Source organism: Acanthopagrus latus, chromosome 4 (genome assembly GCF_904848185.1).
Source record: "Acanthopagrus latus isolate v.2019 chromosome 4, fAcaLat1.1, whole genome shotgun sequence".
Classification (NCBI taxonomy): Eukaryota; Metazoa; Chordata; class Actinopteri; order Spariformes; family Sparidae; genus Acanthopagrus; species Acanthopagrus latus.
In genome coordinates this window covers 453443-478072 of record NC_051042.1, presented here as the reverse complement: position 1 = coordinate 478072, position 24630 = coordinate 453443, and the positions used below count along the sequence as shown (strand labels likewise).

Sequence of the window (24630 nt, the reverse complement as noted above, 5' to 3'; positions counted from 1 at the left end):
TGTTGTGCCAGGAACAGACATGTAGTCTAAAGTGCTTCTTCATCATTTTAGAGTAACTGAAGTGCTCTGAAGTGGTCCTACTAAAAGACAATATGTGTGTATTTTTTTTTGGAAATTGGAATTGTGGGCTCATTACTTTTAATTTTTTTTGTAGAGACAGCACTGATACGTCGTGTATGGTTTCCTGGGGGAACACATGTATACATGTTGTGCATGTAGGGTGGAGTGTGTCAGTCATCCAGGTGTTGTTCCTCCCATGTGGAGGTGGGGATGGCGCTGTACGGGTCCATGATGACCTTGGCGCAGCGGATGATCATTGCCACCAGCAGCAGGCAGAGGAATGCGATGCAGGCCAGAGTCAGGCCCTGGTCCACATCCACGAAGGCTGGCTCTGTGGTGCTCTCCACCTCCATGACTGCTGCTGTCTGCTGCTGCTGTCCTCACACCCTGCTACCATCCTGAAGACCCAGCTGGAGACACACACAGAGGGAGAGGATGGATCAGTTCTGTCAAGCAGCAGGCAGACGGATGATATCACTAAACTTGCATCATGCTGAGGCCACATTCACGCCACAGTTTTACATGTTTATCTGTGAACTTTGATTATTTTCCTCAGATGTGAGTGGTGAGTCTTCTGTAATCACTCTGCTTCCACCGCAGGACTCTGTGACTCTTGTATCTGTGGATGTGGTAAGCTGATATACTTGCACTGTAAAATAACATAGGCTTAACCTCGATCTCCAGATGTATCTCTCAAACACTTCTAGAGCCCACCTCCTAATGAACTGTCCCCTGAAATATGGTCATAATATGGTGGTGGTATAAAATATGGTCTTGACAAAAATGATTTCAGATTTTAGGATCGTAACTTCTTACAGATAAGGCAGGACGCCATGGGCACAGGTGCTGACCCAGCATATCCAGCCCTGGTGGTGGCACACTCGGAGGAAGAGGTCATCTAAAACACAAAGGCAAATCCATTCAGAACAAACATAAAACTGGAGGAAAGGTTTTTTGGATGAAATGTTGGTATTCTGGAACAGCACAATGAAAGAACTTCAAATGTTTCACGTATATGTGAAAACAAATAGCTTGTAGTTCACAATGGAATAAACCTTAACACTATCACCTTTTTAAACCTCTACATCTCTAGAGGCCAGGATGGAAGTCCATAAAAACACAAAATGTTCCCTCACCATAACAGTAACATGCATACCAAACCTGCTGATGAAGCTCAGCATGGAGTCCAGCCTACCAAACCTACCGTCTCAGAGAGAGACGTTCACCATGGTGACACCTGCTGGACGCATAATGACTCCAGTCTGAAATGCTTTCAATGAACACGTTCTTAAAAAACAGACTGTTTATAACAGAATCTGTTTCAGCGGTTGCAGCATATGATTTATTTTTCCTCTATATGAAGCACAGTGGGAAGGCCCATCCTCTCAAACACTAACTACTGTAACTTTGTTCCTCATGGTTCAAGTCTCCTCGGGCTGCACATTAGGTCTGCACCAACAACAGTGTTAGTCATTTTCAACCACTGTGGATGATGACAGAGCACATTTATTCAAGCACTTTTTATGAATTCATAAAAGAGTTAATTTATAAACTGAACTGGAGCACGAGCATGGGAATGACCGAGCTAACTCTGTGGAGATACCTTCCATCTAGAGTCTCAAGAGAAGTTGGAACAGCAGTAAATCAGAGATAAGACATCATTATTGTGAGGGATCCTTAACTAGCATTATGAACATACTTGGCTGAATCTTCAATATATGTGCTGGGTAACAGAACAACTTCTACTTCATGCAAGGAAATACCAAGAGACCTAGATGTTCAGCTCGAGTGGTTTTAAGTAAAGGGATTCTTTATTAACTGAGTAACCCAGAGCAGCTTCAGGTTGAAATTCACAGTACACCCTAACAAACTAAGCTAATGCAAAATTCTCCTCCCAACACAAAGAAACCACCCTACGTGATGTGAACGCTGTATGATATACACCCTCTCCACGCTCCCGCTGGGAAACATGAGCCACTCAGACTGTCTCTGTGGACATGAAGACAACAGCACATGCTCTCTGTGAGAAGCTCATCTGAAGGCATACAGGACTATCAATATTCAGAGTGCATGTGAGTAGGAAAGCTGAGCAATTATTTTGTTTCATGGTGATTTCTCTTGACCAGAGAACTCTATAAATCCTTCTTCTGCTGCACAGAGATAAGCTCCACCACCCAGGCTACAGAGCTGAGGGACGTGGGGACGGGACAGGACAGAGGTGCTGTCACCTTCACTGCTGTTCTCTGCTCAGTTTGTCCTCCTGCTCTTTCGTGGCTTACAAAGAATGAACACAATTCAGTGGCCAAAGCAAGGACTTGAGCACGGCAAGAATGAAGCTGACCAGGCTCTGTGGAGAGAATAGCTGAGAAAGCTGGGAACAAGGGTTGGTTTGTTAACTGTACAGGTTGAACAGCATGTAGTGTGCGGACCTCCAGAACAGACTCCAATGTAATAACCTGAGGATGTACCAAGTACCGGAGGGCAGTGAAGGTAGGGATACGGTCGGTCTTGTAAAAGACGAAATGATCGGGGTCCTGCAGAAAACACCAGAGGACTCATTGTGAAATGTCTTGACCTCACAGTGAAGGAAACTGTCCTTTGCTTGACTTGGAGTCAAGAACAGACAGTCTTTCAAAACAAGCCCATATTCTTCAAACTGGTCCTGCTGAAACTAGTTGGTACTGTGGAAGTTCTCTATGTTTTCATATTAGTTATTTTAAGCTCCATATTCATAATATCCATATTACAGAAAAAAATATATGGTCATTATAAACTGTGTTAGTTATAACATAAATCAGATAAATAATCCCATCAAGGGGAAAAACACTCTTCAGTCAGTTTAAGAATCTCAAGTGGTCGCTCTGATCCAAGAAACACACTGAACAGTGAAAGAACATGTAAAACTAAAGTGTGAGTGGGTGGATCAGTTGTAAATTGCCTCCTGTATCAAAGGGAAGAAAAGAGTTGCTATCCCTCTTAATAAATCAATGTATTACCATAATGAAGTGCTGATCCAAGACGATGAAAGCTGATATGTGATGTTAGTGGGAACAGCAGAGAGCGTAAAAGTGACTACACTGAATCTATTTGCTCCCAACGAAGACTCAAGAATTTTTAAGAATCTTGCTCTTATCCAGGATATTCCTGACAGTGGGAGATTTAATTGTATATAAGAGACTGCCAATAGATACTATAGCCAAAACCCCAAAAAGTGTGAATCTTAAGGGGATAATGAAGGAATCAGGATTAGTAGGTGTTTGGCATTCTCATCACCCCAGAGAGAGAGAAGTTAGTTATGTCTCAGATGCATTGGAGTTATTCTAGGATCGACTGTTTCAGCATTGCAAAAAAAGAGCTACACAGAGTTAAGGATAGTTATGTAGAGCCCAACACAATCTCTGATCATGGCCTGGTCACACTCAGCATGTGTTTGGGATCAGAAGAGCACTTTAAATATTGGAGACTTCGTGTCTCATTATTGACTGACCCCTCACTTCAGCAGGAACTTCAGAGGCACCTGATTGATTATTTGTCTTCAATGATGATGAGAGAGTTTCTCCCTCTGTATTGTGGGAAGGAGCTAAAGCAGTGATGAGAGGGACAATGAGGTTATCTGCAAACTATAACACTGAAGTTACAGTTCTATTTGCTCTCAGGATTGAACCTCTGACAGGAGTCATCAGACAGAATCCACACAGTCACTGTGTAACGGACCAAAGAGAGAGACAACATAAGATAGCACTATTCACAGATGATATACTACTGCACTTTACCACACTACTACACACCCTTTGTCCTTGATCCTTGCACCAATGATGTCTGCACACACTGGGCCCAATCTCAGGCTACAAAGTTGATGAGAGTAAATCTGAGGCAATGATGTTATCTGGAGCCTGGACCTCACAAGTGAATGATGATTCAACACTCTCAGCATGTTATGTTGTGGTTTTAGCAAGGTGAGGACCCACATACAGACACACACAGGAGGCAGGAAATAGGAGGATAAAAGTGAGCTTTACCAACCAAAGCTGAAAAACAAGAAAAACAAGAGACTAATGAAAACAAAAAAGAAAGTAGCAACTAAGAGCTAAAACCAAGTGTGTTATGACCCAATCAAACACACTTTTGCAACCAGTCACACACAGACTCAGGTAGAAGAGGGAGATTTAAGCCGAGGCAATTAAAAACACAAATGTTAACACGACCTGTGGAGTTTTAACAAAGTGCAAAACAATGAGAAACAAAAAACAGAACACACCAGCGGGAGGACACAATGGGGAGGACAGAGTAGAGAACAGGCAGACACAGGCGAAGATGGAAGAACACGGAACAAAGGTGGAGTAACATGGACGAAGGCTGAGGGAGAAAGAACGAACTGACCAAAACAAGAAGGAGAACCAAGACTAAATAACCACAAAACTAATGAAGGGAAGGAACAGATGGAGAGAGGAGGGAAACGGACAGGTGAGGGAAGGAACGGACGAACACTGGGAGTAAAAATCACAGAAGAAACAAAAAAAAAAGACACAGGTGGGTAAAATCCAAACAGTACCCCTCCCAAGGGACGGCAATCAGATGCCCAAACAAGGCCTGGAGGGCAGCAGGGGTCTGAAGGAGGGCCAAAGTGAGGTCCTGGGGAGATTCTGGCAAAGGCTGGAAACCACAGGAGGCTGACAGCAAAGGCTGGGACCCTCTGGAGGCTGCCGACAAAGGCTGGACCTCTGACCTATGGACAGGTACAGGACTCCGCCAGGCCTGACCAAGGGACTGGAACAGGACTCTGCCAGGCCCAACCGAGGGACTGGAGCAGGACTCCGCCAGGCCCAACCAAGGGACTGGAACAGGACTCCGCAAGGCCCAACCGAGGGACTGGAACAGGACTCCGCCAGGCCCAACCAAGGGACTGGAACAGGACTCCGCAAGGCCCAACCGAGGGACTGGAACAGGACTCCGCCAGGCCCAACCAAGGGACTGGAACAGGACTCCGCAAGGCCCAACCGAGGGACTGGAACAGGACTCTGCCAGGCCCAACCGAGGGACTGGAGCAGGACTCCGCCAGGCCCAACCGAGGGACTGGAACAGGACTCCGCAAGGCCCAACCGAGGGACTGGAGCAGGACTCCGCCAGGCCCAACCAAGGGACTGGAACAGGACTCCGCAAGGCCCAACCGAGGGACTGGAACAGGACTCCGCCAGGCCTGACCAAGGGACTGGAACAGGATTCTGCCAGGCCCAGCTGAGGGACTGGATGGAACAGGACTCCGCAGGCCCGACCGAGGGACTGGAACAGGACTCCACCAGGCCCAGCCGAGGGACTGGAACAGGACTCCGCCAGGCCCAGCCGAGGGACTGGAACAGGACTCCGCAGGCCCAACCGAGGGACTGGGAAAGGACTCCACCAGGCCCAGCCAAGGGACTGGAACAGGACTCCCCAGGCCCAACCGAGGGACTGGAACAGGACTCTGCCAGGCCCAGTCGAGGGACTGGATGGAACAGGACTCTGCAGGCCCAGCCGAGGGACTGGAACAGGAGTTGGCTGGACCTCAGACCAAGGGACAGGAACAGGTGTGGACCAGGCCGCAGGCTGGGAACCACTGGCAGCGCTGCCCTCTACAGTGCTCTTTATGGTAGCTTCAAGTTCCTGAAGTATTGCCTTGCAGCACTCCCTCCAGAATCAGTTTCCAGCACCAGCAACTGCTTGTGCGGACAAAATCTTGTTTGTCGTGTCCTATCTGCTCACCAGCAGCCAACAAAACTTCCTCCAACCTAATATTCTTTGCTCCCTGCTGTATAGATGGAGGGCCGCCATCTCTCCTGAAGATCCCTCAACTAACACTAAGCAATAATATCAATAAAGCTTAACTGATGACACACATATGACAGGTGAAGAAAACCAGGGAAAACAAACCATTCAATACTCTGTGGCACTCACAAATCTACTGCTCAAGCTCACACTCACCAGAAACAGAGAGCAGAGGGGAGGAGAGGAGAGGAGAGGATTTGTCTCTGTTAGGAATCTCACTGACTCTGACTGCATTCACAAGAAGTTAAAAGGTCTTAAACCTGAGGAGGTCTGTGGAGGAATGAGTATAATCAGGTTTAATAATATCACATCCATCACAGATCTGCTGAACGTCACAGTTGAACTTCCTGCTTGATTTAAGAATTTCATCATTTTTTGTGAGAAGTTGGTAATAACACAGGAAACTGGACTAAAGTTTTACTTTTTACTTTTTTTGACTACTTTCTAAGTCGAGGCAAGATCGTCATGAACCTAACTGAAACATTACCAACTTAATGCATTGAATAATAATAATAATAAATGTAGTGTTTACTGCTTTTGATTTGGCAATTAGATCAGATCAGACAGTCTGTCATTTCTAATGGTGCGACCTGATTGCATTCATTATTAGTGTGGAACTATCTAGTTTAAAGACTTAACAGACACACACTGACTGATGGATTTTTGGATGTCCTGCACCACCAAACAACTTACCACTGACTCGAATTTGATATGAACTCATTTTAAACCCCATATATAACCTATATAACTTTGGATAGACACAAAAATCAGCAGTCTGTCTTGATTTGTATAATTATCACATAAGCTTTGTCTAATAGGCCCGCTGCTCTCTGTGGGTGGTGTGATTATGTTCTGTACCTCCTCTCCTGTTGAACTGAACATGTTCCCTGCACCAACCTTCACAGCCCACGTGGATCAGTTTTGTCACAACAACTAATTAAAAGAAGTGTGCAAAAAGATGTTAAAGTTTCCTGTGATGGGCTGTTAGGTGTGAGCCGAGCTTCTTCCCACTGCATGTGCTCGTCACTGGAGGTGGAAGAGCCAGTTGGCTATCAGCTCTCTGGAAGCGGTAACACACCCCTTGATATGCTGTCATCACCATCATCACCAGTGATACTGTATCCTACATAATACTCTAACTGAGGCTATCAGCCTGGTTACTGTCATAGCAGACAGTCTTAACAGAGGCCTCGATCAGATCAGACACATCACATCTGATATTAACATTATATTATTACTGAGAAAACACTGAAGCATTGTCTACGTCAGACACAGGCAGCAATATATGCACAAGAAAAAGAAAAATCAGCAGAGATACAGAGCCACACGTGTCATGTGGTGATCAATGGTAATGGCACTTCTATGGACTTCTAATTAAAGTGATGAATGGGCTTTAAAATGCAGTGATTCTGCTCAGCTCTCTGGCCCGGGACACAGGACAGACTTCCACTGACTTATAGGTTTGGCACAGAAAGTTTTTGGCTGGTAAGAAAATTATTTTTCTCTTTCTTAGGTGGTTTTTGTTGCTCTCAGGGCGTGTAGTCACCGTCTAAAACTGCCTAAACCTCTGTGAATTTCTGTTGACAACCATCCTGACAGTCTATCAGATGGTGACGAGCCCACAGAGGAACTGTGTGCAGTTAATGTACAGGCCATAATAACTTGATGACTACCAGAGAGCCCACAGCACACGGAAGCTATCTGACCCAGTGTTACAATTAATATGCATATTGATTTAAGCAGCTTTTAATAACGGATGTGAATACGACTTCTACCACTGGGACCAGGACTCTGCTGCAGCTTTGCTCTCTCTCTTCTTCTTTATACTCTGTATACTCTAATGGTAGATCATTGTCTTTGTCACTGTTTGCGTGAAGGTCAGGAAAAAATCAAATTGTGTGTTTTGAAGTTGCAGGAAATACTAACCTTCACTCAGCCATTAGTGTGGAACAGATGTGACTGTAGAATATTTGTCTCTGTAGATTTCCCATCAGTTTTCTCTGTTTTAGTGTTTGAAGGTGTGCAGAATGGTGCGTAACTTCTCACAGAAACACCAACAGGTTTGTTTGCAGTTGCTGGGGCACATCTAGTGAGGGTGTAGTCCAATAATTTGTGGTGTTCAGACTGCTAATGATAAATGGAACACTCTGTTATTGCAGAGCATATAGCTGAATTTGAATAGACACTGAGAGAAGACGACTTAATGCTTTTATAAGTACTGTACTCAGGACCTCCCTCTGGAACTGATGTATCAATAATCTCATCTGACTCCTCACTCAATACCAGAGAGATTAAACCCTATCAACTGCAGTGAGGCATGCTGAACCGCTCCATTGTGAGATCTGTCTTAATAACATTCTTCAGATGATGCTGGCCTGATGTTGTTTTTTATTTTCATATTTTATTTCTTCTGGTTCATTTCCAGAACGTGTCGACTACAGCAGCCTGCTCAGTGTGTCCATGCTTCTGAGTCTGTGGATGGAGTTGCTGCTCCAGTGTCACTTCTTGAAGCTCGTGCAGCAGAATAATGAGTGAGGAAAGTCCAGATCAGGGAGTGGATGTGGTGGTTGTTGGATCATACACTGAACTTACAGTACCTTACCTGTGTTACTGTTGAAGCCTGAAGCTGAGTGCTGTTGCCTGAGATAAATGCTGTCTGTCTGCGTTATCACTTAAGCTGTGATATATGGTGACATCCAGCCAAAAGTCCTCCTATAATTGACTGAGGTGATTAACAGGCAGCAATCATGGGAAGTTCTTTAACTCAAACACACACACACACACACACACACACACACACACACACACACACACACACACACAGTGATAAAGTCCCTCCTTTGGGAGTGGAGGATAGAGACAGTGTGAGCAGGCGACAGTGTCAGGGCTGTAAATAAAGGGTGACTTTGGGGATGTAGATGTTGGAGCTGTGAAACTGTTCTTCAGACCACGTTCAGTTGAGAGTTTTGAAAAGTAGAAGATGACATTCAACAAAGAAGTTAAAAAGTATGAATAAATAAATAAATGAATTCCTTCTTTTGGTCTCCATTTACACCTGTGAACCATCTGTGTTGGTTGCTGCTTCAGTAGGTTTTCTTCAGCTGTCTCAGCTTGTAATCCAAGTAATTATCAGTTGGCTACTCTCTTAATTTAATGTATGTAATGTTATTGTATTAATATTTATCGATACATTAACATATAAGCAGGATGTCATGTTGTGGCTTATGGAGGTGGAGCCAGTTTAAACTGTTCTTTATAGTGTTGGGTTGTTTGATCCATAACAACTTACTGTATCATGTTTTATGACGTTATCAAATGTTTAAAGGTCCCATATTATACTGTTTTTCATCACTTTCACACAGCTGTCAGAGGTCCAACAGCTCTGTATTCAATATGCATCGCCCCAAACCCATCCGTGGTCCTGAAAAATCTAAAAGTCGCTCAGGTGAGCTCTACTGAGAGCAGGCTGTTTCTGTACCTGCACCGTTAAATGCTAATGAGCGCCGTCTGTCAACGCCTACTAGCCTGCTACACGCCCCTCTCAGGGAGAGGAGGCCTCTTATGCTAGCAGTAGCATGCGCTATTGTTACGGTGGATGTATACATGTATCGCTATGGCTCGCCGAGATACTTTCGTTCAACCTTACCAGTTTGACCCAGAATTGGACCCAGAAGGAGAGGCTCCTGAAGAAGTACAGACTCAGTGCAGACTGGCTGCCGCAGGACGTTTCAGAATGGTTAGTCTGTCTGAATAATATTAGTTTGTTCGTATGTGTTGTTACATTTACTACCATGAAGCTAATGGCTAACAGCTAGCGAAAGCTGTGTTTGTCTCCAACAGTCTCCAAACTCTTGAACACTGTTCGCATCGTCTCTGTCTCCAGTCTGCATGTTTCCAGACTTTTTTTTACTGTGACAACCAAGCTCCATCGTGATATTATTAACAATAAACTCGCTTCAAACTCCATTGCATAGTGGACCGAAGCGGAGCTAACCATTTTCCAGCTGACTTCACCAGACTCATAGGCAACTATAAATACTATTAAACCGCGGTGACTCTTTTCGGTGGCTCGGGTGCAGTTGCTGGGTCCGGTATGGTTGGGACTGATCCTTTTACGAGGGTCAGTGTCGAGGCAAAGCCAGCTTTGTACTGACCCTTGTTACTGAAGCAGTCCGATGTGAAGTGGTTAGCACACACACACAAGCTAACACGAACCGCAGCCGGCACATTGTCGTTAAAAAAATAATGCTTGTTGGCAGGCTCAGGGAGGAGCAGCTTATATATGTGAGACCAGAGAAAACCTGTTTTTCATGATATGGGACTTTTAAATAAGAGATGACTGTTAATGTAACAAGTAACTAAAACTGTCAGTCAAATGTAGACACACAACACATTCCGACTAATACAGTGGAGCTGAAGTGTGAGGTCGCACAAAAGTATCCCAAAATTTTACTCAAGCACGCTACTTGAGTGAGTAAATATAATTAAGTACATTCCACCTCTGTAAGCCTACAGTACAGTCCAGGAAATAACCAAGTAAAACACATCTGTTTGTAGCATCACAAATCAAATACTGAACCAAATACTTTCCTTTAGTTCAGCCGGGCTGACATTCATTCACTGAGTATACAGTTCATTTCTTTTCAACCTTAGTTCTTCATTGTTGAAGACAATTCAGTCAGTCAGAAAACCAACAACAGAAATCACCCTGAGCTGACAAGCGAGCTTTTAGTTCCAGAGAAGGGGAGCTCCACTGCAGACAGTCTGTTTTGTACATTGCTGATGAATATTTTCAAGAGCAAACCATATATTTTTAAACACTCACTTGAAACTTGTTTTAGATAGATACCCTAACAAATGATCCCTTATACTACGTCACTTATCCATCTACTGTCAGAACCTCTTCAGGGTTTGTCACAGCTGCAGCCGGCTCACATGACTGTTCTCCAGAGTGAGACCGGTACCAGACTGACTGACATCCTCCAGGTCCTAGTGGAGCAGCGCCCTGCTCTCTGATGCAATTGGAAATTTGATTCAAGGGACACATTAAATATTTCAGTCTGTGATTTAACCATCCTATTATGTTTTGGCTCAGTCTGACCCATTTTCACTGTTGAGTGGAAGTTTTTTCCTCTTTTCATCTGTGACATTCTTTGACTTTACTCATTGAGGGTTTGAACATGGACACAGTGATGTGTGTTGGAGGTAGGTACCCAGTTCATATGCAGGTGGTTCAGTTTGACCTGGATGCTTTCATGTACAGATAAGTACAGGTTGTTGTGACTCACTGTTGCCAACTCCTCAGTGAGGAAAGTCACTATTGGCTGTCCTAGAAGTTGCTAAATGACGTCATCAGCTAATTTGTATAACTGGCCATGCAGGGAGTGTTGCAGGAGGGCTGAGCCACCTGTCAGGACTGTGGGACAGGGGAGGGGCCTGGCAGCACCTGCTGCTCACTGAGAAGTGTAAGAAGGATACATGCTTTCACATCAGAGTCTCCACCAGAAAAAGTCACTAGTTGCTTATTTGAAAAAGAGTTGCTAGAGTCTGAAAACTGGTAAATATAGCAGCTTGCAGCTAAGGTGGCAGCACTGTGACTGGACTGGTCCGTGGTCGACTTGGCTCATATAAGAGGACATTTCACTGAGCATCCAGCTCTCTCCTTCTCAATCTGTGGCTCCTTCTCTCATTCCCCTGATCTGCATCTGTGGCTATAGTCCAACCACCCAAGACTTTCCCAAGCCCCCAACTGGAGAGCCGAGGGTACTTTTAAGGAAAAGATGTGCAAGTCTTATATTAGTAAATACATTCATGGTTGCAGCTACTATGGAGATGGGCATCCAAACTCAGCATGCCTGAGACAAACCTGCCTTATGTGAAAGGAAAAGAGAAAATATAACCATCAACCCTGGTTAACGTCCCTGAGCTGGGAAAGGCTTTAAGAAAGTGTCCTAACTGCAGAATGTTTCAGGGCTTTATAACTAATAACTTACATTACTGGGAAGGAGGTTAAGAAAGGATTCATGATTGGTCAATCTGATTATCGCCCTTCCCAACGTCTTGCATTAATCCTTGGGATTGCTACCCTTAAATCTTCTGGGAAAATGTGCCTAATCATTGATTTATCTGCTCCTCATAATGACATTGCTCGAAGCATCAGTAGTTTCATTCCTTTGGCACTCGTCTCCCTGTTTTAGGCTTCAGTAGATGATGCCATTAGGTTCATTAAGAAAGCTGGTAGGGGAATCTATTTGGTGTTAAATGGAGAAAGAAAATGTATTTCTCAGTTAGGCTCACCTTCGGATGTCACAACAGCCCAAAAATATTGGATTCTTTGTCAGAGGCGCTTTGCTGGACTCTTCTAAACAACTGTAAACTGCCTTTTGTGCTACATCTCTTACGTGATTTTTGACTAGTGGACGACCCAAATTCAACACAATGATGGATGTGTTTATGCTCTCAAACATACAGGGACGCTCCTTGTACGCTGCTGATTCTTTGTCCCGGTTTTAATTTCAGAGATGTTGCCAACGGTGCAGAGGCAGCACCATCCAGAATGACCTGGTGTTTAATCTAGCACAGTTGAAATGAATGGAGGATTAATTTCAACTGTGCTAGATTCAGCACAGCCCTGCAAACCTACATGCTCTCTGCTGCCTGCTACAATGCCATCTGGCTTAGTTAAATCAACATTAAAAACATGTGATTACTTTATCTCCCTTTGTGCCACCTTCTCTGTAGCTACCTTGCCTGTCAATTTTCCACCACATGTGCCTTCATGGTTCACTGTTTTGAATCCCACAAAATGCAGCCATCTTGTATTAAAGGACTTGTTGCAGATATACAGCTCCATCTGCACTGATCCATCCACCAACAGCCTGCTTGAAAATCCATCCATCTCAACTAAAAGTTGAAAAAAAGTCCTGACTGAAACTGAATATAGCATACGTTCAGGCAGGCTCAGCTCACCAGCTAGCCCACATAAGCTAATGGACCAGCTGGTTCATCAGCTGATTCTCCTCTATACATCAGATTGCTTAATCTCACACAGAGCGCCTTATTTAAACTGTTCTAGTCTACCTTCCTTTGCTGCTTCCTCCACAAGCCTGCAGCTGCTCCTTTTCATGCTGTGTCTGACTAATCTATGCAATTTCTGTTGTCACTGATGACTGCTCTGCTCTGTTTCCTGGTGGGGTCTCTGCTGCTGCTGTGGTATGGTCATTCTGGGGCTCCTGGCTGCTGCTCTCCCTGCCTCAGACTTTCCATGTGTGCACATGGAAGTGCAGGGAGGTCCCAGAACAGAGCCATACCACCACATATATGTTTCTGCTATGCAAATGTAGTTTCTTTTACTTAAAGTGGTGACTGAACTGACTGGTAAAATTCAGTGGCTGATGTGAACTGTGAGTGATTATTTACATTTTTGCAAGTGTATTTAAACCTGCAGTAACACAGTGGGTATCATGTTAATGTGGGAGGGTGAATGTGAACATCATGTCTGTGTGGCCCTCCATCTGCTTGTGTCACACAGGTGTTAACCATGTTAACCATGCAGACTTCTGCTGTGTGTTGGGACTGAGTGAACGACCCAGGGACTAGTTTAGTGAGAACAGACACACACACACACACACACACACACACACACACACACACATGGATATAACTTGTTGTGCAGTGACAGGAGCTGCTGTGAATGTTGTTTGGACTGGTGAAGTTATTTACTCTTGAGTTTCCTTCAGTCAGCCAGTTTGTGTTTGCTCATGCTTTGCTCCACAGGCCTCTTTGCTTGTAGTTCCTCTCTGGAAATAAATTACTTTATTTGACCAACAACATTTGGTTTTACATTGCTTTCCTTTGCCCCTTAATCACACATACTGTTTTATTCATTGTTATATTCATTTGACCATATTTACCAACCTATATAACATGTGTCTGTTTGGAGCACCGCTCCACATCTACAAAACTGTTAGTCTTGCAGAAAACAATTAAGATTCAACTGTTTTGTCTGACAGAATATATTGATCAGGTCTGCCAATGCATTTGTAAATGGAGTTTTGAATTTGGTCTGAGAACCAAGAAAATGCTCAGTTCTGTTAACTGTTCAGAGTGATGCGAGCCTCACATGGGTAGTTACTGATCTCAAATGTGGTTCAAAGTCCACCCCAGCCCGTCTCCTGTGGGTGCTGCAGTAATCCTCTCCCTCCCCCTCTGCTTCTGTGAGTCACAGGGTCGAAAAATGTGTGTCCTGCACTCCCATTCATCACAGCCCATCTGCCAGCCCCGTGGAGAGGAAAAGAAATAAATAGGGAGGCCCCAAATAAGTGAAAAGCCGAGAGGGAAATATGGAAATATGCCTGCTCTGACTCAGAATACTGGAGAGGAAAGAGACCAGGTCTGGGTGTAGACCTGAGGAGAGAAAGACCGACAGCACTGTGTTTGTACAGCAGCAAACTCTTCATGAGATGCAGCAAGTAAACCTGAATATGAACACAACATGTGTTATGATAGAGTTCAGGATGTCTGGAGCACAGCAGGGACTTGATTCTCACTGATGGGTAAAATCATCATCAAGTGTCTGAAAACACTAAGATTCTCTGTACAAAAAAATCTTCATTCAAAAATGTAATTCTGGGGATATTCTATATTTTTTTTCAAGAAGTGGAAGGCTTCTGGCGAGACACAGCCCACATCTGCTGTATTTAACTCATTCACTGACTGCTCATTGTGTTGGGCAGAGCCAGATGGGAGGAGAGCAGAGTATGAGCAGAGCTGGTTTCACTCCCCCTTCCCCTCCACTGCCCTCCTGCCCACTCTGTGTTTGCTCTGCACTCCAGGGACCATCGCGCTGAGCCTTTCACTCTGCCTCTCTCTTTTCTTCGTCAGGCTGAACACAGTTGAAGTGGGAGCCGGTGAAGAGAATGACAAAGGCGGTCCTGTAATTCCCACAAACGAGGCTTGGGTGGAAAGGCCACAGTAATTCAGTCCAGCAGGAGCACAGAGAAGATAATACAGCTACAGGGAGGTCTGCAGCTCTGCAGCCTCCGCAGGCCTCAGTGTGGGTTATCTCAGTGAAATGAAGACTCCTCTCTACCACATTCTCATCATGACAAGTTAATCAGCTCGTCACTGACAGAACATTTCTGTTTATTTAAACAATGATCTTTTTCTCATAGTTTTAGCCATTGAATCATCATTAGTTATCCAAATGATGCACATGTACACTGAGGTCTGAGAACACGGTGACTTCACTAGAACAAAGTCTTCAAATGCTGCTCAGTGATCTGACTTGTACTTTATTTAAAGCTTCTGAGAGCTTAAAACAAATAAGCTCATTCTTAATCATTGTAGAATTAACCACATCATGACAATGGAGGTCAGCATCCAGAAATCCAGCAGCTCCCTCTGGGCAGGTCAAAAATAAACTGCTGCCACCTTCTGCTCCAGGAAATGTCCCAGTTTAATCAAAGATCTCTGTGGTGCAACAGACCTGAGGAGCTCTGCAGAGCTGCTGGGAGTGAGACGCACCAACAGAGTCTCTGTCTGTCTCTCTGTCTGTCAGGAGCTCCTCAGGTCTCACTTGATCAAAAAACTACATAAAATCTAATTCATTCAAACCCCCAATCAAACAGAAAAAGCCAAGGGTAATAGATCAGAGAGTGCAGAACCACAGTGTTCTCTGACGGAGCACAGCACATCATTCACACCTCAAATGTTTCCAAAAACTTCTGTCTTTTTGTTGTTCTGTAGAACTCCAACCCTGATCCGAGCTGCCAGCAGCCCCGTCAGCATCAGAACCACGTCCTGTGACCCCTCACACAGTTTTTCCTGTAGCTAATTTGGCCCTGGAATGACATGTATTAGTGAGTATATTATTTCCCTTTGCAGAGTAGTGAGGACTATGGATAAAAAGTCAAAAGTAAAATGTATTTCTAAGCTCTGAAACTATGACTGCAGTAGTCCAATAGTCCAACAAGTCTGGGACACTGACTTAACAGATGGTGTATGATTTCTATCTGTGAGCAGAGGGGACAGCCGTCCTGTGAGCCAGGATCACCAGATCTCTGTATGTAGCTATGATCCCATGTAATCCTCCAATGGACGTCACCTGTCCGTTTGTCAGCAGAGGGTTTGTACAGGGACTGCTCTGCTGCCAGGAAATGTGGTCCACCTTGACACTTTTACGTACGTTTCAAACCTTCATGCTGATAGGCTTTCTTCCCCAGAGACTCGGAGTCTGCCAACACTGTTGTATTTACAGACAGCAGGATGTCCTCCACATCCACTGCCCCCAGCAGGAGAGACAGTCAGGGAGGGAAACACATATTTGTCCTAAGGTGAGGTGCAGCAAAGCATGGTGGGAGATAAAACATCACACTGCCAGGGGCTGTGCAGGGAAAAAATAGGAAGACTTTTAAATATAGTCTCAAAAACAAACAAAGAAACATTTCTTACTCAGCTTCAGACCGTTCTGGTCGCTCTCTTCCCAAGAAAAAACCTAAAGCCCCGCCCTCTCCCATTCCACTCACATATACAGCAGGAGAGTCCGCCTCTCCAGTTCTAGCAGGGAGGCACAGACCCATCATGCCATCCCAGCTCTCTGTCATGGCTTCTCTCGACAAGGATGAACACATGACTGGTTCAGTACTGTTGTTCGGTCCGGTAACGTAGCTGGGTGGGACATTTATCTTTATTGTGTTGAGTGAAGGATCTGTTTAGTTACTGGACTGTGAACACCGTCAGACCGACACACCTCGGCTCCACACCACCCTCTTATCCATTCACACAGGTATGGTTTCACACGGAGGAGGATGAGGAGGACTGGTGAAGGATCCCTGCTCTCAGAGGGCAGTGTGACTGGGGCTGGTGTCATACTCCATCTCTTCCTCCGCATCATTAGCAGCATCACACTCCTTAACAGAAGGTTCTCCCCCTCTCAGCTTTGGACCAGCAGCCTGACGCTGGTCAAATTCAGCTGTCGGCTATTTTCTGCTGCTTTCTCCACTAACTTTGTCTGCTCCTGCTGCCTGTGCATCCTCCGCTCCTGTCATGTCCTCTTTACCTGAATCAGCTCTCTGTTCCCTGGCCTGCCTACCTTTGTCCGTCTTCTGCTCTTCTTGGTATTGAACTAAAGGAGCCCCTGAAACGATGAACCGGGTGGAGGGCATGATAAGTGGGGAAACCTGCAGACAAACATTTCAGAGAGACGCTGCTCACCGTTAACTCAGCCACAAAACGCTCCTCTTCCCTGAAAACAACCACACCTTTGTTCATTCTGGAGGCATAACTCAGGTTGGCATGTCCTACACGTTCTCCAGCAGCCAGGAGAACCACCTCTACCCAAACAGATGGGTCAGGCCAAACACACACCAACAATAACCATAAATCACTAGAAAACAATCGTACAATAAACACAGCAGGAGAAAACTCACAAACACAAACTGAAGCTCCCCACCACCAAACTCCCAGCAACCCTAACCCTCTGAAGATAGAGAGAGACACAGTGTTTGCAGGGAGGCTGGACAGGTAGGTCACACACAGGGCTTTCACCTGGAGGCCATCTATCAAGCAGCACTTATTTACTGACTAGTCTTTGTGGAGCACTTGGCCTCTCACTCACATGGACTTCTCCCACTGAAAAGCTGCAGCTAACCGAGCAAGGACGGGTCGAGGTTAACCACCGAGTCAGGGAAGGCAACTGATCACACTCTGACATCACTGCTACAGGACAGAGCAGCGAGAACAGAGAGCAACGTCACGGAGCTCTGATCTGTCAGAATGACTCATCCAGTGACACACACACACACACACACACACACGCACACACACACACACACATACAGTGGGGGGAGCAGTGACCAGTGTGACATACTGCATCAGTTCACCTCCACACTGCAGAAGTGTAACAGTAGGTGTTTTCAGGTGTCTTTCAGGTTAGAACACAGTCTCTTTATTACATTAGATGGTTTTAAACAGCCTTTAGTTTTCTAGCTTCCCGGTTCAGGAACTGGATCCATCTTTGAAGACATGAAGACTCAGTAGCTCCCACATCACTTTCAATACATCTGACAGCAACATGTGTAGGCTTCCAAAATGAACATACACTGGAGTTTATCTCCGGCTCTTGTATTGATGGTCTCACTGTTCATGAAACAGTGACTTCACACCTGCACCAAAACACCTTGTACATGTGATGTATCTACAGGAATGTACACCAATAAAGTGACTCCATGGATACTGGACACCTCTTTTAACATAATCACGCACACAGAAAAAGAGGAGAATCAGAAGAAGAGATAATAGAAGAAGAAGAAGATGAGAAGAAGAAGAAATGGAACAACAAGAGGAGAAGAAAAGAAGAAGAAGGAGAAGAAGAACAACAACAAAAGAAGAAGGAGGAGAAGAAGAAGAAGAGGGGTGTGGGGTGCTGCAGGGCTCAGTCTCTGGTATGACTCATCAGCAGTCTAAACCTGTGGCAGCACAGCTAATCACCTGTGCAGGACCTGACTATAAGCTTTATCAAAAGAAAGAGTTTTATGTCTACACCTGCCTCATCTACAAACCTCCTCCTGGTAAAGATAAGATAGATAAGATAAGATGTTCTTCTATTGATCCACCTTGGGAGAAGCTTACAGGTAACAGATGACACAACCTTCCTGTTATTTTTCTGGTGTGTCACATTTAAAGTCACTAATGCAGCAGCCAGATAACAGTGAATGGTAGAAAGCAGCATGGAGGTCAGTAGTGAAGCTGACTGCACGTGTTTCAGCCTACATGAAGACGGGGAGACGGGGAGAGCGGTTCTGTCATGCTCCTCTCCATGATGTGTCTTCAAATGCTTTATAAGGTTGCTGGAGTTCAAATTGGCAGAACTGCTGCCGACTCTCCAAATTACAGTCTTGCATCCTGAACATGCTGGAGTTTGACTGGTGAGGTTCACCAGAGAGTAAAATATTGCCCAATAGACTCCTCTACTGACTCATTTAGAAAAAGGGCCTTTCTTTTCTTGTGCTGGCTTTTAGAGCAGAGAAGAAGAATTGATTTCCAGTGTGCAATGTTAAGCAGAGCTAACAGAGCTAACTGAGTAATAGCATGCAGTATGATGAGGTCATACTGGTCCCTTTTCCTGCTGAGGTCATGATGTGGAACATGACACACCAGGAAACACAACAGAGAGCCGAACTCGTCCATGTGGAGGTTTTATCAGCTTTACCCACATGTGATGAACCCACGTACACATGCTAACTTTGGTGTAAAGATGGTTCTGCAGGTATTTCACATGGGATAAATGCTGATTGAACCCTTTTCAGTGAACAGTGAAATAGTGACAAATGATGGAGGAGGATCCTGCTACATACTCAGCGCACTTCAGAATTGGAAAAGTTCATATTTGTAGTTAATTTACTACCAGACTCCACATTTCCACCAGCAGAAGCACACACTGATTGTATGGTTCTAACCACTGCCTTTTACACTAGATTCAATAAAGCAGGTTCTATATTCTACCTCTGCTGACATCGTGATGGATGGTGGAGTGTTTTTGTAGTATTTTCTCCGCACCATACTTCACTGCAAAGGCCTCATCGGCCTCTGTGCCAACTCCCTCAACCAAGATATTAAGACTTTTATTGTTTTAGCAATTTATTGGCGTAAATTGTGAATGTGATGAAACGTAATATTTCAGTGGAATGGAACTCTGATACTGGCCTCTGGAACGGCTTACAGTCTGACTGATTTCTATGCAGACATACACAAGCACAAAAATATTGGTTTCAAAGCTGAAAATTAGAGATGTATGTATGTATGTATTTCATGTTATTTAACTTGATGTCTGCTGTTTCACATAAGATTGCACTGAGGTGAGAGGTGAGGTACCTGGAAAATAAAACTTAGATGATGACAGAGATCTTCTGAAACAACACAGATGAACATAGCACAGTTCTGGATGTATACAAGATAAGATAATCTTCTATGAGTCCCACAGCAGAGAAATCTGCTTTACTACAGCAGGAAAGGTGACAGCAGAAATATAGACCATCAAATAAAACAAGTAAAAAATATAAGTAAAAGTAAAAAAATATAGAAAATATTAGTAAAAACGTAACTCCCAAAATGTTCACGCTGGGATAATGAGTGTGTGTGTGTGTGTGTGTGTGTGTGTGTGTGTGTGTGTGTGTGTGTGTGTGTGTGTGTGTGTGTGTGTGTGTGCGCGCTCCAATCTTCATGAGAGTCCTCAGCAGGTAGAAGCTGCTTTGACCTCTCTTCTTAAGTGCATTAGAAGTTGTCTGTCCAGTCCCTCAGAAGCACAGGTTGTATGGTACTGAAAGCGCTGGAGAATTTAGAAAAAACCTGATTCTCACTGTGCTCCCAGGCTTTCTTCGAGGAGGGAGAGAGCTCTGTGTAGGAGGAAGACGGTGGCATCGTCCAGGCTGCTGGGCTAACTGGACCAGGTCCAGTGATGGCCTAACAAGGGAGCAGAGATGGACAAGGACCAGCCTCTCCAGAGTCTTCTTCAGGTGTGTCCTCACAACTTGTGTCCTCAGCAGGTTAATCTCTGAGATCAGGGAGACATTTTGACAAAGTCTGACACGTCAAGTAACGTGAGCAATCAGATGATCTGACTGGCTAAAGACAAACCTCCGCATTAGTAATACTTTTATCTCCACTGCAGGTTTTGAGAATAAAAGAATACATGAATGGGGATTACATAATTAAAACATTTATTCCAGTGCAATTACAGAACAAAAAGATGTGAAATCGGATTACTAACACCATTGCAAATTCAGACTAAATAATGATATACTAGTGACCATGAACGTGTGCACACATGACACAACATTACTGGTCTTAAGTGAAACCAAAGAACATACACTCACTATTAAGACAAAATTAAAAGTTACCTTGTTGAAATATCGTTCCTCTCGTCTTTATTCCAATATGTTTGGTATGGAGTTAGTCCGAAAAGTAATGGAAAGTAATCAGTTTACCTCACTTTAATATAGTGATACTTGGATTATATTACTGACTACATTTTAACAGGTATTTGGTGAAAGTGTTGAGAAACGTGTTTAAAGTAACTCTTCAGCTGTACTGACTGTAGTTGTGTGCACACAGTATCAGTGTAGTATTCAAGTATTCAACTTAAGAAAATGTATTACTTGGGTCTAGTTCCAAGACATTGAAGTGTGGATATGTGACGCCTTCAATGACATGTAGTAATCAATTCTACTCATATTCTTATTAACTATGGAGTAACATTATGGTGGTAAACTGTCTTGTTACAGGGTGAACGGTGTCTCTGTCCCGATGTTATGGATCATGTTTCCATGGAGGACCCACTCTTCTCCACCTGACTGGTTGACTTTGTTGGTTGTGTTCCTATGACTCAAACCGTTAACTCACACAGTAGCTCTGGTAATGTGTGCTTTCTAGGGTTTATAGGCAGTAGTTCTGCACTCAAACACACCAACCTTCAACCTCTCTCCCAGTCTTCTGCTGCTCCCCTGGGGATCACTCATCCACAAGAGTCAAAGAGATCAGCAACAAGCAAGACTCAAGACACACATACTAAATAGTCATCAGATGAATTCAAAGGGTACGAGCCATAAAGTGGCTAAAGAGAACTATGGTGATTTGGTACTGCATCTCCTCGGCATAGTAGGAGACAGTCAAAAAGAATGACCAATTCAAAGCAGCAGAGATCCTAATACAGGCCAAGCTCCAAAACACTGAGTCCTACATCATCATGCAACTCAGAAATGTCTTTGCTGTAGCCCCTCGTGTACAGTACGTTAACTCCATGTACCCTGTGTGTAAGGCTTCTTGTTATAAACCTTAATGGATTATCTGAGGCTAAACCAAGATATCCTTGATTACATCACTATGATGTCATAAAGCCATTAAGACATTATTCAACTGCTTTCACAGGACTGACCGTGACCAGTGAACTTATCCTGATGTCTACTGAAGGATTCTGCGATTTAGTGAAAATTGCCAACTCTATGGTTTGTTAGTGTGGCTTTCCAAAAGGTAATTTAACTTTAACAACATTTAAAAATGAGTGTATTTATATCAAACCTACCTGTTCTCACACCAACATCTACAACACGTCTTCTCAGCACTGAATGATGACTCTCACTGTTGGTACGTGCTCTATCTTTGTACCAAACACAAACTGTTTGAGGTCAGGGTTGGACTGAACCGGTACATTCATCATTATGGACCAAAATCAGATGGGATAGAACCAAACTGCTAGAATATAGAAGCAGATAACAGAAAACTATTGGTCTGCACTCTCAGTCTGTATCCTTTCTCTAACCTCCTGCTAAAGCCAGCATGTTTCCTTTTATAAAAGCTTTAAATGAAGCAGAGAGAGGAACACTAAAGTGCAGACACAGCAATGATAAAACTGTCGTATTCAAGCCCTGTCATTCAAAATGAGCTGCCACTGTTAGTCTGGCCACCGTCATCCCTGCAGGCTGTCTTGTAGATTGTAAGTCACGTTCAGCTCTGCTCTGCATTACATTGAAAATCTCCAGGCAATGTCCATGCTTGTAACATAAATGTAACATAGTCCCAGGAGTCAGACGTCTTCCCCAGTGTGAGAACAGGCAGCGCTCTTATTCATCTGAGTGAGGGCAGTCTGGTGACACAGAGGACCTGGCAACACAGAAGCAACTTGTCTGGCAACAAAAGTTTAAACCTTTACTGCAAGCTGACTTCCTCTGGCAAAGTGCTGCATGGGCCAATCACATGTAAGCACACATTCTTCACAGAATACTTATATACAGCGGTGGGGATGCTGTATCCTTTTTTGTGATCGTGTTGAGCAAAGATAAAACAGCTGCTTCCAGAATCATTTTCAAGAACTGCACAGTTGTGTTTGCATATTACTGTTGTTGAGTTTTTTGCACCTGATAAGACATCTTTTGCTCTAACTGATCCTGGATCATATGTCAGTGTCTCATCAGTAAACAACACGACTAACTCCAACACAGTCTGCATTATTACAACAGGGCTGCTTTTCGTCTCAGTCGCTGCTCAGAGGTAAAACAGTCAGGGTGCATTGATGGTCATGACGTTTTGAACACAAATGTCTTCCTAAATCTGACCGAGCAGTTTTGTTACATTAACCCTCGCCTCCTTTGTGTCGTAATGCAGCTTTAGTTTTTGCATGAAATATTGAGACTCCTCAAAGAGGAGTGGGTGGACACACACACGCCTCCAAATGAATGCAAAGCATGACAGTGGTACGATGAAAGTTACTATTACTGCTACTGCTACTAATGAAAATAATAATAATAATAATAATAATAATAATAATAATAATAATAATGATAATAGCTGTAATGATAATGAATCATTTTGAAGGCAATGACAAATGTTGTATTGTGAAATAATAATGAAAATGATATTTTGATGTCACATCCACTGCTGTTTCACTCAAGCTGAACATTCCAGGTTTTCCAGGTTGAGAATATACAGTAATGTGATTCTGATCCCAGTGGCACTGAGTAATCAGCAGAAAGTTGCCTGAAGACACCGCTCTGAATCAAGCATCTCCCCCACATCAACATTTTGCTGATCCAATCCAGATTTTAACAGTCCAGCCCAGAAGAGGAAACATACTTTTAGTTCTACTTTTGATTCCACAACACTGCAAAAATCTTGCAGAAAAGAATTTAAAGGCACATCCATCTGAACATTGCACACACTTGTGAAAGCGGCTAAGATATCTGTTGGAAAATCCTCACACAGACACTTGAGAACATGAGTGACTGTCATCATCCAGCACAGCCTGTATCACACATGCACAGACAGACGGAGAACTGTTGCCTGTGCAGTGCAGAGAAGGAAAGAGAGCCAGCGAGGCGGAGAGAGAAGAATCTGAGGGCTTCTTACCTGCTGCCTTCACATCCTGCACGGCTGCTGGAGGCAGGACGGCTCCCAGTCCGCACTGAGGAACCGCTTAGAAAGAGAGCGAGCAGAGGAAGACAGGTGAGGAGTCCAGGGAGGGTGGCAAGTTAGTGGGAAGGCTGGATGGAGGGAGGGCAGATGTGAGGAGAGGGGCAGATGGATGAATCGTGGGGGGAAAAGAGTCACTGGTGGCTGCTGCATCCCCTCTCTGCGTACTGAGCCCCACAAAGCGAGCAGAGCAGAGTGCTGCACACATCCTGCTCCTGCTCCACTCTCACTCTGAGTGCAGCTGCCCAATTGCTGCCACAAGAAAGATGCAGCAAGTGTGTCCGGCATCCGTCAGGGAAACCTGTGTGTGTGTGTGTGTGTGCTGCCTTATTCTCATACAAAATGAAATGTCAACAGAACAGAGAGATAAGAGGTCCCATGTTGTACATCCTGACTTCAACAAGGAGGATGGTGGATACTCTCAGTTCAGGATTAAGACTAGACTGCTGGTTAGGTTTAATCAGGATAAAGTTTAAAGCTTCATTAAAGAAGAAATCTGGCTTTAGTCTATATCAGTGGTTCTCAACCCCCACCAGTCCAATACTGCCCCCCAAAACAACAGATTAGATTAAATGGACAGCAATGAGCTCAGCTGATATCACATTGACACTCTCCTTACAAATACACTGAGTGTATATCTTGGAGAATCTTTGGAAGATTGCACATTAACATGAGCACTGTACAGATATCTGTGCACAGACCCATCTAGTCTTATGGTTCATTCATTCTATTCTTTTCTCTGTGTTAACTTGTTTCTCACGCTGCTCCTCTGTACCGTACTGTTTGCACACTTAGTGTTTCCCTTTT

At 44.2% G+C, this 24630-nt stretch overlaps 1 protein-coding gene across 1 annotated transcript; it reads right to left on the bottom strand.

The window, feature by feature from the left end:
• Positions 1–230: 230 nt before the first annotated feature.
• On the bottom strand, positions 231–23861 carry LOC119018277 (cortexin domain-containing 1-like). The gene is made up of 3 exons (XM_037095811.1): positions 23761–23861; positions 877–958; positions 231–470 (listed from the first exon to the last, which is right to left on the bottom strand). The coding sequence occupies exon 3, from the start codon at positions 411–413 to the stop codon at positions 231–233; it is 183 nt and encodes a 60-aa protein (XP_036951706.1). The 5' UTR covers positions 414–470; positions 877–958; positions 23761–23861.
• Between the last annotated feature and the right edge of the window lie 769 nt (positions 23862–24630).

Coding starts and splice junctions, on each gene's coding strand:
- LOC119018277 (XM_037095811.1), bottom strand. CDS start 413: ATGGAGGTGGAGAGCACCACAGAGCCAGCCTTCGTGGATGTGGACCAG.